Raw genomic sequence first — 14,021 nt, forward strand, 5'->3', positions numbered from 1 at the left:
AGATTTTTACTTTTAGATATGTTTTTTTTGTCTAGTATAAGATAGTTTTGTTTAATGAATACTAAAAACTTGTTGTGTAAGTCTATTTTTGTTTTAACAGTCTTATAATTTTATAATAAACTGCTTGATTTAAAATTTGAAGTTGTTTTAAATTTTAACGAAAAAAGATTCAATATAGTGTTGGTACCACAATATACTAGATACAGTTTGGCTTCGATAATCAGCTAACGACCACAATAATATTCGATAAGGTGATTTCGTTTCAGAACGTAAAATAATACGTCTAGCCTTCATAAACGAATACACATCAGAGAAAAATATTTTACGTGTGAAGATTTGTGATGATCAAGCATTTGCGTCAAAATTTCAAATACTTAGACACAAACAAATCCATACGGCAGAAAAACAATTTGCATGCGATGTTTGTGATAAAAAATTCATCCATAAACGAGCTCATACGGGAGAAAAAATTTTATTCATGTGAAATTTCTAATAAAAAATATGCAATAAGCAATTTACTTAAACATAAACGAACTCATACAGGGAAAAAGCCGTATTCGTGTTATATTTTTAAGAAAACATTCTCCCAAAAATACAGCTTAATTAAACAGGAAAAAAATGAAACTCTGTCATTTTTGAAGTTAGAAATGTAAAACTTTATATATGAGCTCCTGGTTTGAGACAAAAGTTTATTTTACTTTTTTCATAAAAATCCATTTTTTAAGGTCAAATGGATGAAACATCTTCAAAAAGTTTGCGAAAATTGTTATTGAGTTTGTTTTTTTTGTCCGTTTAGTGGAAAACCGGTATTACATTCTGAGTAGTGTTTCATGTACTTAAAATGCTTATGCACTCACAGAGTTAAGTCTGTGACTAATATACAGGTACCAGGTGGGAAAGGTAAGTAAATAGTCATTTTACTTAAATTTGTATGGCTAATTTGTATATATGTTTTGTAAAATTATCACTAGTAGTATCCAGTGTTGCCAGACACTTTCCGCTCGCGACAATTTCTGACAGACGCTTTAAAACGCAGAAAAAAATGACTGAATTTCTTATATGCTTGATTTTTATATATGTTAATCAGACAACTTTTACAAAACTATATTTCGCCAGGCAGATTAATTGCGAAGACCAACATTCACCCACACGTAAGGAATAGTCAGCTGTTAGTATGAGCGCTATGCGTTTTAGAGCGAGTGAGTCATTTATGGCGATCGATTTCTCATTTCGGTCATTTCTCCTCAGTCTGTTCTTAAGGTTGCCCGGCTGTTTGAGCAAGTATGCTGAACGTTCATTTTTTTTTTTTGCGGTAGATGATAGTTCAAAGTCTCTTGATTACAATAAACACAGTTTCAGGGCCCCTTGCGGGGCAAAATTTTGAATTATTTCATTTTATAAATTGTGATATTTAACACAGTACCTTATGGAAGAACTCACAATAATAATTGTACAAAATCGGTTGAAAATAAGAGATCACAGCGGTTTTGTTGAGATTTTAAGATTATTTTACAATGTTCAGGGTTCGATAGCAGGCAAGGTCGATGCAGAAATTCTTAATAAACAATTTTTTTTTACTCGTCTCAATCAGATCAACAAAAGCAGAGATATTAAAAAAAACATACTTACAAGCGCGAATTTTGCGTGCAGAAATTCGCACAGATCGCCCCGGTACCAAAAAAAACTTTTCTGTATTTTTTACAACAAAAGAAACCTAGTAAAAAAAAATTAGCCATTTACAAAAATTTTTAAAATTTTTTTATCAAAATCCAATAGATTTACTCAAATATTTTATTTAAAATTGCCTTGGCGCTCGTACATCCTTAAATGAAGAGCAGACGGTAAAAGTTGTTCTGTTTTATTTACTATATGCATTAATGCGTTATGGATGTTATTTTATACATTACTGGCTTTTATCCGCGGCTCCGCGTGCGTTTTTGTCTGCAAATAACTGGCAAGATTTTTAAAAAGTGAAATAATATGAAAATTTTTTTTATTGCCTGAAAGGTGACATAAAAATGGAAGAGGCCATAAATTGTATCTTTCATGTTTTATGAAATGTCAATCAGTTTTCAACTTTTTTTAAATGTAGAAAGTATGTCTGATAACCTTGAGTGACAGATGTCCATAAGTTGTCTTCTTCACCTTTACTGGAGTAAATCTAAGCAAAAAAAGGCTGTTATATGGATTAAAAGTTCGAGCAACGAAACTTTGGGGTTTTTCTTTTCACATCAAAATAAGTATTTTTTGAAATTTTTTACTTTCCCGGAGTGGTGCAACATGTTTAAAAAACAAAATGGCGTCAAAAATGAAATTTTTTTCAGAAATTTTATCATTTTTATTTTATATTCGCAAAAGGAGGCATCGGTGCATATCCAAATTTGGTAGGTTTGTAGTACATGTTAAGAACAACTCCTCATAATTTTTTGGTGGGGTTTCGTCCCTTCCCCTCCCAGTTATATATATATGTATACATACATATGGTAAAACAGTTCATTTGACTATAACTTGAAAAATATTCGATTGATTTTAATGAAACTAATATCAATGGTAGGTTTTATTGCTTACAACTTTCGGTTTAAATTTTAGCGAAATCCGTTAAATAGTTCGGCCAAAATTTCCAATTTAGGGAATTGTTTAAAATGGCTGCCATTTTATGCCATTTTGTCCTACGAGGTTAATTTTTTTTTTAAATTGTAGCATTTTTTATTATCTTTCGATTTTATAATAAGTGGCTTACCCGTAAAATGACTCCTTGATCCATATTTTTGCGAAAAACGGAAAATTTAGCACTTTCTGGAAATAATTGTTTGGGGGGTGTATGGACTGGCTTTGGGGGGTGTTTTTTGCTTTGGCATGAGAAAACTATTTTTAAAAGAGGTCTATATGGTTTAAAGCAAAATTTTTAAGTTTTAACCCCCGCGCTGTAAGGGGGAAGGGGTGTATGAAATAAATGTGTCTTAAAAGATTTTAAAAAGAGGTCAAAATAGTTTAAAATGCTAAAGTAACCCAAAATTTTAGATGCTTTTATTAATATAGCACTTTTTACAACATCCACCCCTTCCCCTCCCGCTTTCATATTTTTTGCAAATTCAAAATTTTTATGACGTATAAAGAGGTTTTGGGGGTCGCTGATCTCCATACTACCATATGTATGTATACATATATATATAACTGGGAGGGGAAGGGACGAAACCCCACCAAAAAATTATGAGGAGTAGTTCTTAACATGTACTACAAACCTACCAAATTTGGATATGCACCGATGCCTCCTTTTGCGAATATAAAATAAAAATGATAAAATTTCTGAAAAAAATTTCATTTTTGACGCCATTTTGTTTTTTAAACATGTTGCACCACTCCGGGAAAGTAAAAAATTTCAAAAAATACTTATTTTGATATGAAAAGAAAAACCCCAAAGTTTCGTTGCTCGAACTTTTAATCCATACACAAGGCGTAATTTCACTCTACTACTTGGTTAATGAGATGTCAAAAAAAAAAAATTAATTAAAAATTAAAAAAAAAATATATCTTTATAAATTATAGCTCATGTGTGATTCTGATGTATGAGCTATATTGTACAGTTTCATTCAAATCTATTCGCTAGTTTTTGCGTGAAAGCGGAACAAATAAACATCCTTACCGTCACATTTATAATATATAGGGATAGGGACAGAGACTATATCAGTAACCGATATATTCTCTGGATAGGGATCTGTTGTTTATGGCTGCATAATATATGCATCATATCATTGACAGACTGTAAAAAATAGGTTATTTTTTTGTTACTATCTGACAGTCGAATAATCGAAAGACACATCACTTGGGACGAGGTATGCAATAGACCTTCTTGGTTAGTGCAGGAGTAGAACAAAAAAAGCAAAATTTAATTTTTCATAATTTATTTTTTAATGATACAAAAATAGTATATACATTAAATGAATAATTGGAATTCTAATAAATACAATATTTAAGAAAAAAATAACGAAATTCGAAACAAGATGGAAAATAATATTGAAAAAAAAAAACAGAAAATTCGACGAAAATACGTTTTAACAAAATTAATACTTACATCAATAGTGTATATAAATAATAAAAACAAAATTTGTTCACCCCGTAAAAAATGATTCTCTCCTTTTATAAATCAGTCGTTTGGATAAAATTTCCATGATAACGGAATTAACCTTGAAGATAAATTGCATCGCCAAAAGATTAATATATGGCATTCCTCCAGTGAGAGTTTAGTCCAATCTTAATTTGTAATTGAAAATGGCGAAGTTTTTTGCACCGGAGAATCCAAAATTGAAATCCTAGTAGTTGGTTAAAATTTGAGATCAAACTTGTTTGAGAAATATAATATAATTTAATACGCGTCGTTTTGAGTTTACAGAAAATTGAGGGGGGGGGGGGTGATGAGTTTTTCTTAAAAATAAAACCTTATAAATTATTTTTGAAAGTCAAAACCACTTGGTTGACTAGGATAATTGTGTTTTGGTTGAGCAATTAATAATGGACGTCTTTGTTGTAATGAAATGTTAACCTCTTCGGGTGAATGAAATACTTGACCGGATGGTCTAAATTGGACAGGAATGTGTGTTTCTGGACGTAATGTTGGTGCAAAATTGGTAGGTTGTGGTTGTTGGGGTGGCCGACGGAATTGTACTTGAACCTAAAAAAATTGCATAACATCAAAAGTATAATTTCATATAAAATCCATAATTTTAAAGCAGTTAGCATAAGCAAATTGCGTATTCACAAACAGCTGCAGCAGTGGTTAGCGTGTGTTTTTTGTGTTATTATCCTGTAGGATAAATTATTTAGTTGGTATGTCCAGTTTCTTGAGTTAGTCAGTCAATCATATGTAATTGTTGAGTAGTAGTTCTTTTATGTTGGAATATAGGCAATATTTAGTTAAAATTGTAATGTAAATTGCATAATAAATTAATCTTAACTGAATAGGTAGAGCTGCACTATTGTGGATTAAGTTTAATGTTGAACCATATGATAGTTTAATGTTGAACCTCTTCATAAGCGAGTTTTGTGTGATTAATCATAGCTTTTTAATTTCATACTTTTAATTTTTAGTATCTTTTGATGTCTATTCTTTCTTGGACTCACCTACTTGATTAATGCATTAAACTATCGTGCTAACTATGATGTTTCTGAGTTACGATTTATATGTTAACTAGCATGATACCTGCGCACTTTGTTGGGTTTAAAGTGAAGATCACCGCGTTATAGCCTTCATGTCCCTTGCTCTCACTTATTCCACTTCCATAACTCTCGAAATAGGGATAGGGATTGTTTTACATAAGTAAAAATATAGGTACAGTTTTCAATTTAAAAAGAAAAAGTAAGATAGTCATAATTCATTGACTATATCAAAAAAACCCTGGTTGTTGAATAGATGGCCCTAATTTGTTTTTTGTTTACCATTTTTACAGAAATCTGTAATGGCTTCTCTACTTTTAGAAAGTATAATTTTGGATTTCCCCGATTCGCTCTTGTATAATGCAATGAATAAACCGGAAAAAAGTTAGGAAATACCACCGATTATAATAAAACTTTTTTAACGCAGGATTCCAAGGAACATTCAGAAAAACCTAGTCTTAGGGGGCATAAAGTTCCAGCAGGGGGCATATGTGGCCGAAAAATTTTTGTAAAATGCTTATTTTGCCTTAAATTTGTTATCTAGTATATTTTTTTTTCAGAATATTACGAATCTGAGGTCACATTAAAGGAATTCTATCACGTATTCTGATAATCAAGCTATTTTTTGCCAAAAATTAATCTTTTTTCACAAAAAAAATTGATATTAAATTTTAGATTTACAAAATTATATCAAGGTATAAGAAGTTTCTAGAGACTATTTTCAGAAAAAATATTTATTTTCTGTCAAAAATGGTGCAATTTTCGGAAGATGTGGTAGAATCCTTATCCCCTATCCCCTAGAGCAGAGTTTAGATGATAAGTACTTAGTTTGCCAGTTTTGTGCCAAAAAGGGAAATTCTTGGCCCAAAATGGCACGATTTTCGGAGAACGTGATAGAAGCCGTGTAAGCCGACATCGGATTCGTAATTCAGCAACCAAAAATACCAACTAGATGACAATTTTAAGCCAAAATAAGCATTTCAAAAAAATGTTGGGCCAGAAATATTTTCCGTTAGGGCCCTATGCACCTCTATTACTAAGTTAAGTTGGCTGAATATTTCTTGGGTTCCTATATACACATTACAAAAAGCTCCTTAAAAATGGCGATGTTTCCCAACTTTTCCAATGCATCCCTTGCGGCTTATTAACGTTTTAACTTCGATCAACTTGTATCAGATGGTTGACTTCCATCATAACCTTAAATACTGGCACGCAAAATTTTGCCTCTGAGACCTCCCTCTGCCTTCGATACGCTCCGTCACATTTTTTGTAATACGCCTGAGTGCTCTCAAAATATTCGAAAGAAGACTACTAAAACTAATTTTTATTGTCATGTTAGATCAAAGAGGTACTCGTTAGTCTCTAATGAGTTAGGTTTGATCCAGTTAATCAACAATCAAGTAAGCATGCAGAGCACAATGCACTCACATGATGATTTTTACGCCTCAGTATGGCAAGAAAGGTATGATAAATTTAAAGCCCGCAGGTCAAATAAGTTGACGAAAGACGTGAAAGTAGCCAATCTTAGAAATTGGCACGAATTGGATCAAATCATTAATTTTCATGTCTTCATTGTTTGCAAAAAACGTATAGTAGAACGCTTCATAAGCTGAAGGTAGTGAAGGGTCAAATGAATTTAATTAACTGAAATAAAAATTTTCTTAAAGTTATTTTTTTAATAAGAAAATATACACATAATTTCAATTCTAAAATTATATAAAATTGAAACAAATTTTTCTATAATACTATATCAGTCTCTTTAGTGTGTGAAAAAGCAGCAAGCAAAAAATATTTCATTTATACAGCATAAAATATTTTAAATAAAAGCGTTAATTAGTAAAATATAAATTAAATTAGTAAAATTGTTAGTAAAATTAATTAATTAATTAATTGTGTTAATTTATTTTTTAATTTCTTGTTGTGAACTACGAAATGGTGTTAGTCCAAATGGGTATGGGATACCTACAGGTTGAGGTTGACGTCTTGGAGGTTGATATTCTTCCTCATCTGATTCTTGTTGTGGACCATAATTGTAATTTTCTGGATAGTATCGATCTGAATAACGGAGGGTAATATTTGGTTTGGATTCTGCTTCAGCAAGATTTAATGGTTTATATAAATATTCGTTGACAAAATGATATTCAGATGATTTTTGGCAGATATTGTCACCGCTGGGTGGCATACAAATTAAGTGAACCTGAAACAGAAGCGTTAATAGTGAATCCTGACGAAAGACATTCTAGTTACACTACTGGCAAAATTTTTGGTTGGTTCCTATAGTCTCATCAATAAATGTTTTTACTCGGGAGTCCTCAATAGCTGCTCCGATTTTGATGATTTTTTTTTCTTTTCAAAATGATTCTTTTTGCTAATTATTTTAAATCAGACATATTTCAGAGGGAAATAATCTGGAGGAGGAAAAGCCAATGTCTCGATTGATATATCGACTCCCAGTTTAAATCGGTAATGATAGAAGTTTGAAATTTCGAGAGGATGTTGATTTTATACTGTAGGTGTCAGTAGTAAATATGAGGTAATAGGAATTCAATATTATTGAAATCCATTCAAAATGAATGGGAAATAAAATAATTTAAATCTGATGAAAAAGATGCCATTAAATCTCAGGGTATCAGTTCCACAGGGTTTAAATTTATAAAACCCAATGAATTGACACAATTTTATACCTTGAAATAGATTGACCATACACCCAAAAAATTTCGATGTACCGAAATAATAATAAATGATCTTGATAAAAAAAATTAGTCATTTTATTTTCATGGAAAACTTAGTATTAAGCTAATAAGAATCTGGCTAAAACGATTCAACCAGGCCCTTGTTTTCAACTGGGCACTCATAGAAAGCGCCATAGAAAGCCTTGGGTTCCGCGCTCAACGGGGACCCCGAATTTATGAAGTATTAGACCTCAATCTAGTCTGGATTAGGTACACGATTCAATGACAAAATAATTGATTTTTATTTTCGAAATATGTCAGTAATGAAGAAAAGGCTGGTCTGGACATCCAAAAGATTAAAGATTCCTCTAAATGACTCTGATAACTATGGTTCTGAAATATGGTCCTTGATATTTTAACATACCTGGTGGAAAGTAAATCCTTCTGGACAAATCCATGAATGTTTTGTACCTTCTTGACAATAATGGAATACTTCACATTGTAATCCTTCGTCAGCATAGTATCCAGTATTTTTGCCACCGCAATCAAATTTAGAATTTGGCAACAATTGACTTAAACGATCTGGTTCTTCAATTTCAGCTTCTTCTAATTCTTTCTCTTCCTAAATTTTAATAAAATTTAGAATTCATAATAAATTTAACTATAAAAAAAGACTAAAAAAGTGCTTCAAGAGTGATTTTCAGTGCAAAAGGTGAAAAAGTTGAAAAAATTATAACCATACCTTTGAGATAGTCACTGAAAATTAAACCTAAATAACTCTTTTACGAGTTTCTTAACACTTTTTCAAGACATTTCCATTAATTCATCTCGTAAAAATATTTACCTCAAGTTGTTTTCTAAATTGTTGTGGAGGTTGGTTTGGCCGCCTATATTGTTGCTGTTGGCTTTGTTGTGGCTGCCGAATTTGTTGTGGTATGGCATTTGGATAATTTTCATTTTCAAAAGCAGCAGGTCGACGCAATTGTTGTGAGGATGCAGGAGCAGCATCATCCTCTTCGGATGACTCTTGAGATGCTGAACTCGTTCGAAAGCCTGTTGGAAATTGATTAACCGGTTGGTTGTTTGATGCCAAATTATAATTGCGTCTATTAGTTTTATATTGATTATAACCTTTTACATCTTGTACACTAAATTTTAAATATTGTGGCCTATCTTCGAATCCATTATTTCGCTGTGGAAGGGCTGATGTTGTCGCATAAATACAGCCAAATAAAATGGCTGCATAGATTGGAATAAATCGCATTCTGTAATAAAACAAAAAATGGAATTTAGCCTACAAAATCTGCAAAACCAATACAATTTTAGTGTTGAAAATATACTTAATAATTATACTACAAAAGCATGGTTGGGTTATGTTACAGAGCTTTCTTTTAACAAGAACTGAGCAGTGAAAGAGAAAGTGAGTTAGAGTTTTCTCTTCTATTTCATTGTGGAAGCTGCTGCAATAGTTACGAGACATTCTAACACATTCTATACTTTTGCTCCCTAGATATGTAATATACTATTCATTTCCTTCAGTGCTAGCCATGCAATACGAAAAGTAGATACCGCCATTCATTTCAAGTTGGACTATTTGAGATGGTTTTATAAGCAGTAGCTTGTAGTTTAGAATGGGTACGTACTCAGCTCAGATTAGGGGGTTTATAGGGGGCGTAATCATAATATTTATGCTAGGTTTAAATTGACGTTGGTGTATTTAGAGAAAATCGTCAGTCCTGTGCTGCCTTTGTGGGTAAGTAGACACAGCTTCAAGATTTTATTGCCGTTAGACTATCGATGAGTTAATATTATCTGCAGTTTGTTAAATATTTGTAATCAACGTTCAAAAATAAAATTAATTTCTTAGTTATTTTATATAAACAGAGTATCTTGTATTATCACTAATGTATTATCACTAAGTATTTTTGGAAATATATTTTTAAAGAAACGCCATATGTAAAAATGGTATCATAAAATGGACAATATTTTGTGTTTAAAATCAATGGCAACTGATCCTCCAATAGCTTGCTTCAACGCTTCAGCCTTTGAAAAAATTGAGGAGCTGATAAATTAAATTATCAGCAACGAAGGTGGTAAAACACATTTATGGTTAAAGTGAAATTAATAATTGTTTTAATTCAAATTTCCACACCATTATCCCATCACGCTTGATACACACTTGCCCTGGAAGTTATTGCAATGGCAGCTTTAGGTGTACATTTTTGGAGTAAGCTTCAATAAATTGACTTTTACTACTGCGCAGATCTGTTATGTATGTATTAGCTATAACTTAATCGAATTTGTTTTAAAACAAGTGAAAACAAACAATTGACTGAGTTAGTTGTTGAAATACCATGTATAGACAGTGTAGATTACGCAATTGTTTGTGTCATGTAAGTAAAGAAAGATGCATAACTGATATTCCCATATAATATATAGATACTATATAATGTTATATCCTTATTTGCGTCTCTTATCTCTAACGGTTTACATTATGGGTCCTGCAGACCGAAGACCCAATTGACCTATGTTGGTCATTTACGAAGTCAACCTTACTTTTTACCTCCTGAGCATAATTTCAGCTTGATATCTCTTTTCGTTTTTGAGTTCTGACAAACGAAAATGGACTATTTAGGTGATTTTATGAACACCAAAATTTTCTACGTACCATCAATATTTTTAAGCGTTACAAACTCGTAACTAAACTTAGTATACTTTGATATATTCCATATAAAAATATGAAAATCTATGGAGCTTCAAACCAAAAATTAATAAGTATGTGGATTGTAGACAGAAAATATAATAAATATTTCTATTCACAATATAACGATTTGATTCCACTTTGCTTTCTATTAGCTGCAGAAAAATATCGGGTGTTCGTTTCCCAATTGATATTTCCAATAGATTTTCAGTTTAGTGTTTTTAATCATGTTGCGATAATTTCATTTAAATTAGAAAAATTTTATAGAAACATAATTCATTAAAAGACAAAACTGTAACAATTGGTTTGTTAGCTGAACTAATAATTTTTCATCGGCCAAAAAACCACACAGTGTGAAGTGTAAAATAAATAATGGTATTAAAAAAATCTAATAATTAGAAAGTAATCCAATTTCTCATTAATTTTTATGTAATATTAGTTCAATAAAATATTTAATAATAAGTGGCTATTCAATTTTGTGAATTCGTTCTTTTCTTAATAACTGGTATTTAGAATTAATAACATTTATTAAGAAATTAATTACACTATCACAGGTTAAAAATAGGACTTAATATAACATTATTACGTAGGTATGTTATTATTATTAAAACATTAGAAACACGTATGTGATTTGCCGTGGGGCATTGGTTAATGGTTATGTTAGTTGCAATCGTAATGTAGTCAAACGCGATGCAATTTCTTTAAGATTTAGATACAATTTTGATTTGTGCCATAGATTATATTTATATATTCTTGATAAGATCACACAAAAGGTTAATGGCATTTTCATTCGTGTAAGTTAGAAAGGACATTGGGCAAATCTACACAGAGTGACCCAAGTTATAACAGCAGGAGATTTCGCAATACACTTATAGCCAGGAAAGCGTCTTTTTGTGGATAGATGATGTTGAAATTTTAGACAAACAAGGATACTATTGTGAATATTGCCAAAGCTGGTATTCATAATTTATCATAATAAAATCATGCATAATTCTTGGCTCATACCGACAAATTTCCAATTTTTCCTAAGCAGATGTTTTTGCAACAGTGCCCCTACAAAAAATAATTCTAATTATTATTTTCACAAGCAGAATGTTAGGAATGCCTCTTTATTAATCGACAATCTGAAAGTATATTTTATGGCTGTAGGAAAAATTTGAAATAATGGTTCATAAAACTGTATATGCAAAGTTCGATCCGGCATAAATTGGCAAACCAATAAAGATAGAAATTTGAATTTTTTAACTCTGAGCTTCGAGGCCCCGGTGCACTTCATCTTAGTGGCGTAGGTAAAGGCCACTGCTTGACAAAATTCACAATAATTTTTTTCTTCAAAATTTCAACACCTCTTATTAAGCAACGAACGCATTCCCGGCTATAAGTGCATTGAGAAATTGTCATTACTTTAAAGTTATGTACCATTTGATGAAATCTTCTGTTCTTAATCGGAACATTCTGTATCTATACTTATATAAAGTACTACAAGAAAGGAATATATAGCATTCTACTTAAAAATTTCGTAAACATGCAATGTTATTTCTCATTTTAATTGGTCTACCAATAAATAAATAATATTTAATTTTTGACCTCGGAATTTCGAAAACAGAGCCAATGTATTATTTATTTTTACGATAAAAAATTTTAATATTGTGAGATTTGATTTTACTATTGCATTATACTATCTGATTATTAAGGCAGTGCCCAAAAAGTATATAAGGATAATTTCGTTTGTGATTTGGAGAGTTAATGCTAATTTTGTTAGAAGTGAACGAATTTGGAAGAAAAATCAAGAAAAGAGTAAAATATAAATAAATAAAGCTCGACTGTCGCTTATAGAGGTATAGATAAGTAGCAGTCTCACTTAAGGAGGTCCATTAAGGAAAAACGACGAGGTTTTGGGAGCTTAAAATGACGGGTGCTGCCTTTTACTCTCACTAATAGAGTTTTCTCACTTATCCAGTTCTCACTTACCCAGGTTTGACTGTATATTAAAAATCGGATTTTTTCCGTACACTTTTTGAGGGTTGAAAATCATAAAAAGCGCGACCTCAATTATATGATTTCCGAAATTTTTTCCGAAGCAATTTGGTCAATAATATTTTTTTGTTTAAAACAAATTAGTTTAAACAATTTTCTATCGGGTTACCTAACGACAATCTAAACTTTTATGTTGAAGAAAATGAAAAAATTTTCCATGCGAAAGTTATTCATGATCAATGACGGATTTAATCGAGTCTAATTAAATTTGGACACTTTCTTCCAAAAATTATATGCAATAGTTGTAATCAGATTTTTAATCAGAGAATCTTTATTAGATGACTTGCAAATCACAAAAATCAATCAAAAAACTTGCTGGGTATCAAGATTTCAATATCTATTTCAGAGCTGTAAAACGCATCCAAATAATTGTGCATGGTCATGTATTTCCATATAGAAATAAAAATCATGACCTTTAATTGAAAGCAAAAAAAAAAAATAATATAACATACAACCTATTCATGGTCAATGCTTTCAAAGAATTTTGTATGTTAACGATATTAACATAATGATTAACATAAACATTTACTCTTTGACCTCTTATTGTTTACTTATTCTTTACATAATTCTCTATTATTAGAATTGATAATTATTATTTTCTAACGATATTTCCTGTTTTAGATTGCAAATTATTGTAGTAGCATTTTCGATTACATTGAGCAAATTCCTTAGGACTTGTATTACATTCAATTTGCGAAATGGACTCAGATTATCATCCTCTACAGAGACTTTCAGAAGCCGTTAAAGCGGTGGTATTTATCGTTGATTTAGAGACAAATTTTGCGAGGTTGGCCAGTTTTTTAATATACATCACTTCTAAGCGGTACGTTATCTTGATGATGCCACGTTTTTGTTTTACTTACTAAAGGTCTTCCAATTAGAACGCCGGTTTAGAATTACTCGCCATTTGTAGTGTATTGGTTTGATATTAAAAAACAAATGACTTTTCGTTAGTAGGAAGCTGGAAGTTTAGTAAAATGGAGCACTACAATACAAACAACGAGTTCTCTTTGTGAAAAATTATTATCAAAGTGGTGAAAGTTTTGCAACCACAGTTCGGAAAATACGTACAATTATGGGTCATCGAAATTCTCTAAATGAACCCACTATAAGAAGATTAATGTGAGTGGCGTGAGCACAGAAACACATGTTTGTCTTGATCACATCAATTCGTCATAGAGTTCAAGAAATTGGTGTTTCCACAACCACTATGCATCGAATCTTAACAAAAGAGTTGAAACTTCACGCGTACATAGTTCAATTAACTCAAGAGCTGAAGCCGGAAGACCAAGGACTGCGAAGAGCGTTTGTTAATTAGATTTTGGAACAATGACAATTTGATGGTAATTTTTCAACGATGGTTTCGTTAATCGTCAAAATTTTCGCATCTGGGGTTCCGAAAATTAACGAATGATTGTTGAGAAACAAATGCATCCTAAAAAAGTCACTGTTTGGTGTCC

General features: G+C 31.3%; 1 protein-coding gene across 1 annotated transcript; it reads right to left on the bottom strand.

The window, feature by feature from the left end:
* Nucleotides 1-4,444: 4,444 nt before the first annotated feature.
* LOC123301227 lies at nucleotides 4,445-9,087 on the bottom strand. The gene is made up of 4 exons (XM_044883962.1): nucleotides 8,668-9,087; nucleotides 8,248-8,445; nucleotides 7,118-7,348; nucleotides 4,445-4,669 (listed from the first exon to the last, which is right to left on the bottom strand). Exons 1-4 carry the CDS (start codon nucleotides 9,085-9,087, stop codon nucleotides 4,445-4,447), a joined length of 1,074 nt encoding a protein of 357 aa, XP_044739897.1.
* Nucleotides 9,088-14,021: the final 4,934 nt, after the last annotated feature.

Source organism: Chrysoperla carnea, chromosome 5, assembly GCF_905475395.1.
Source record: "Chrysoperla carnea chromosome 5, inChrCarn1.1, whole genome shotgun sequence".
NCBI lineage: Eukaryota > Metazoa > Arthropoda > Insecta > Neuroptera > Chrysopidae > Chrysoperla > Chrysoperla carnea.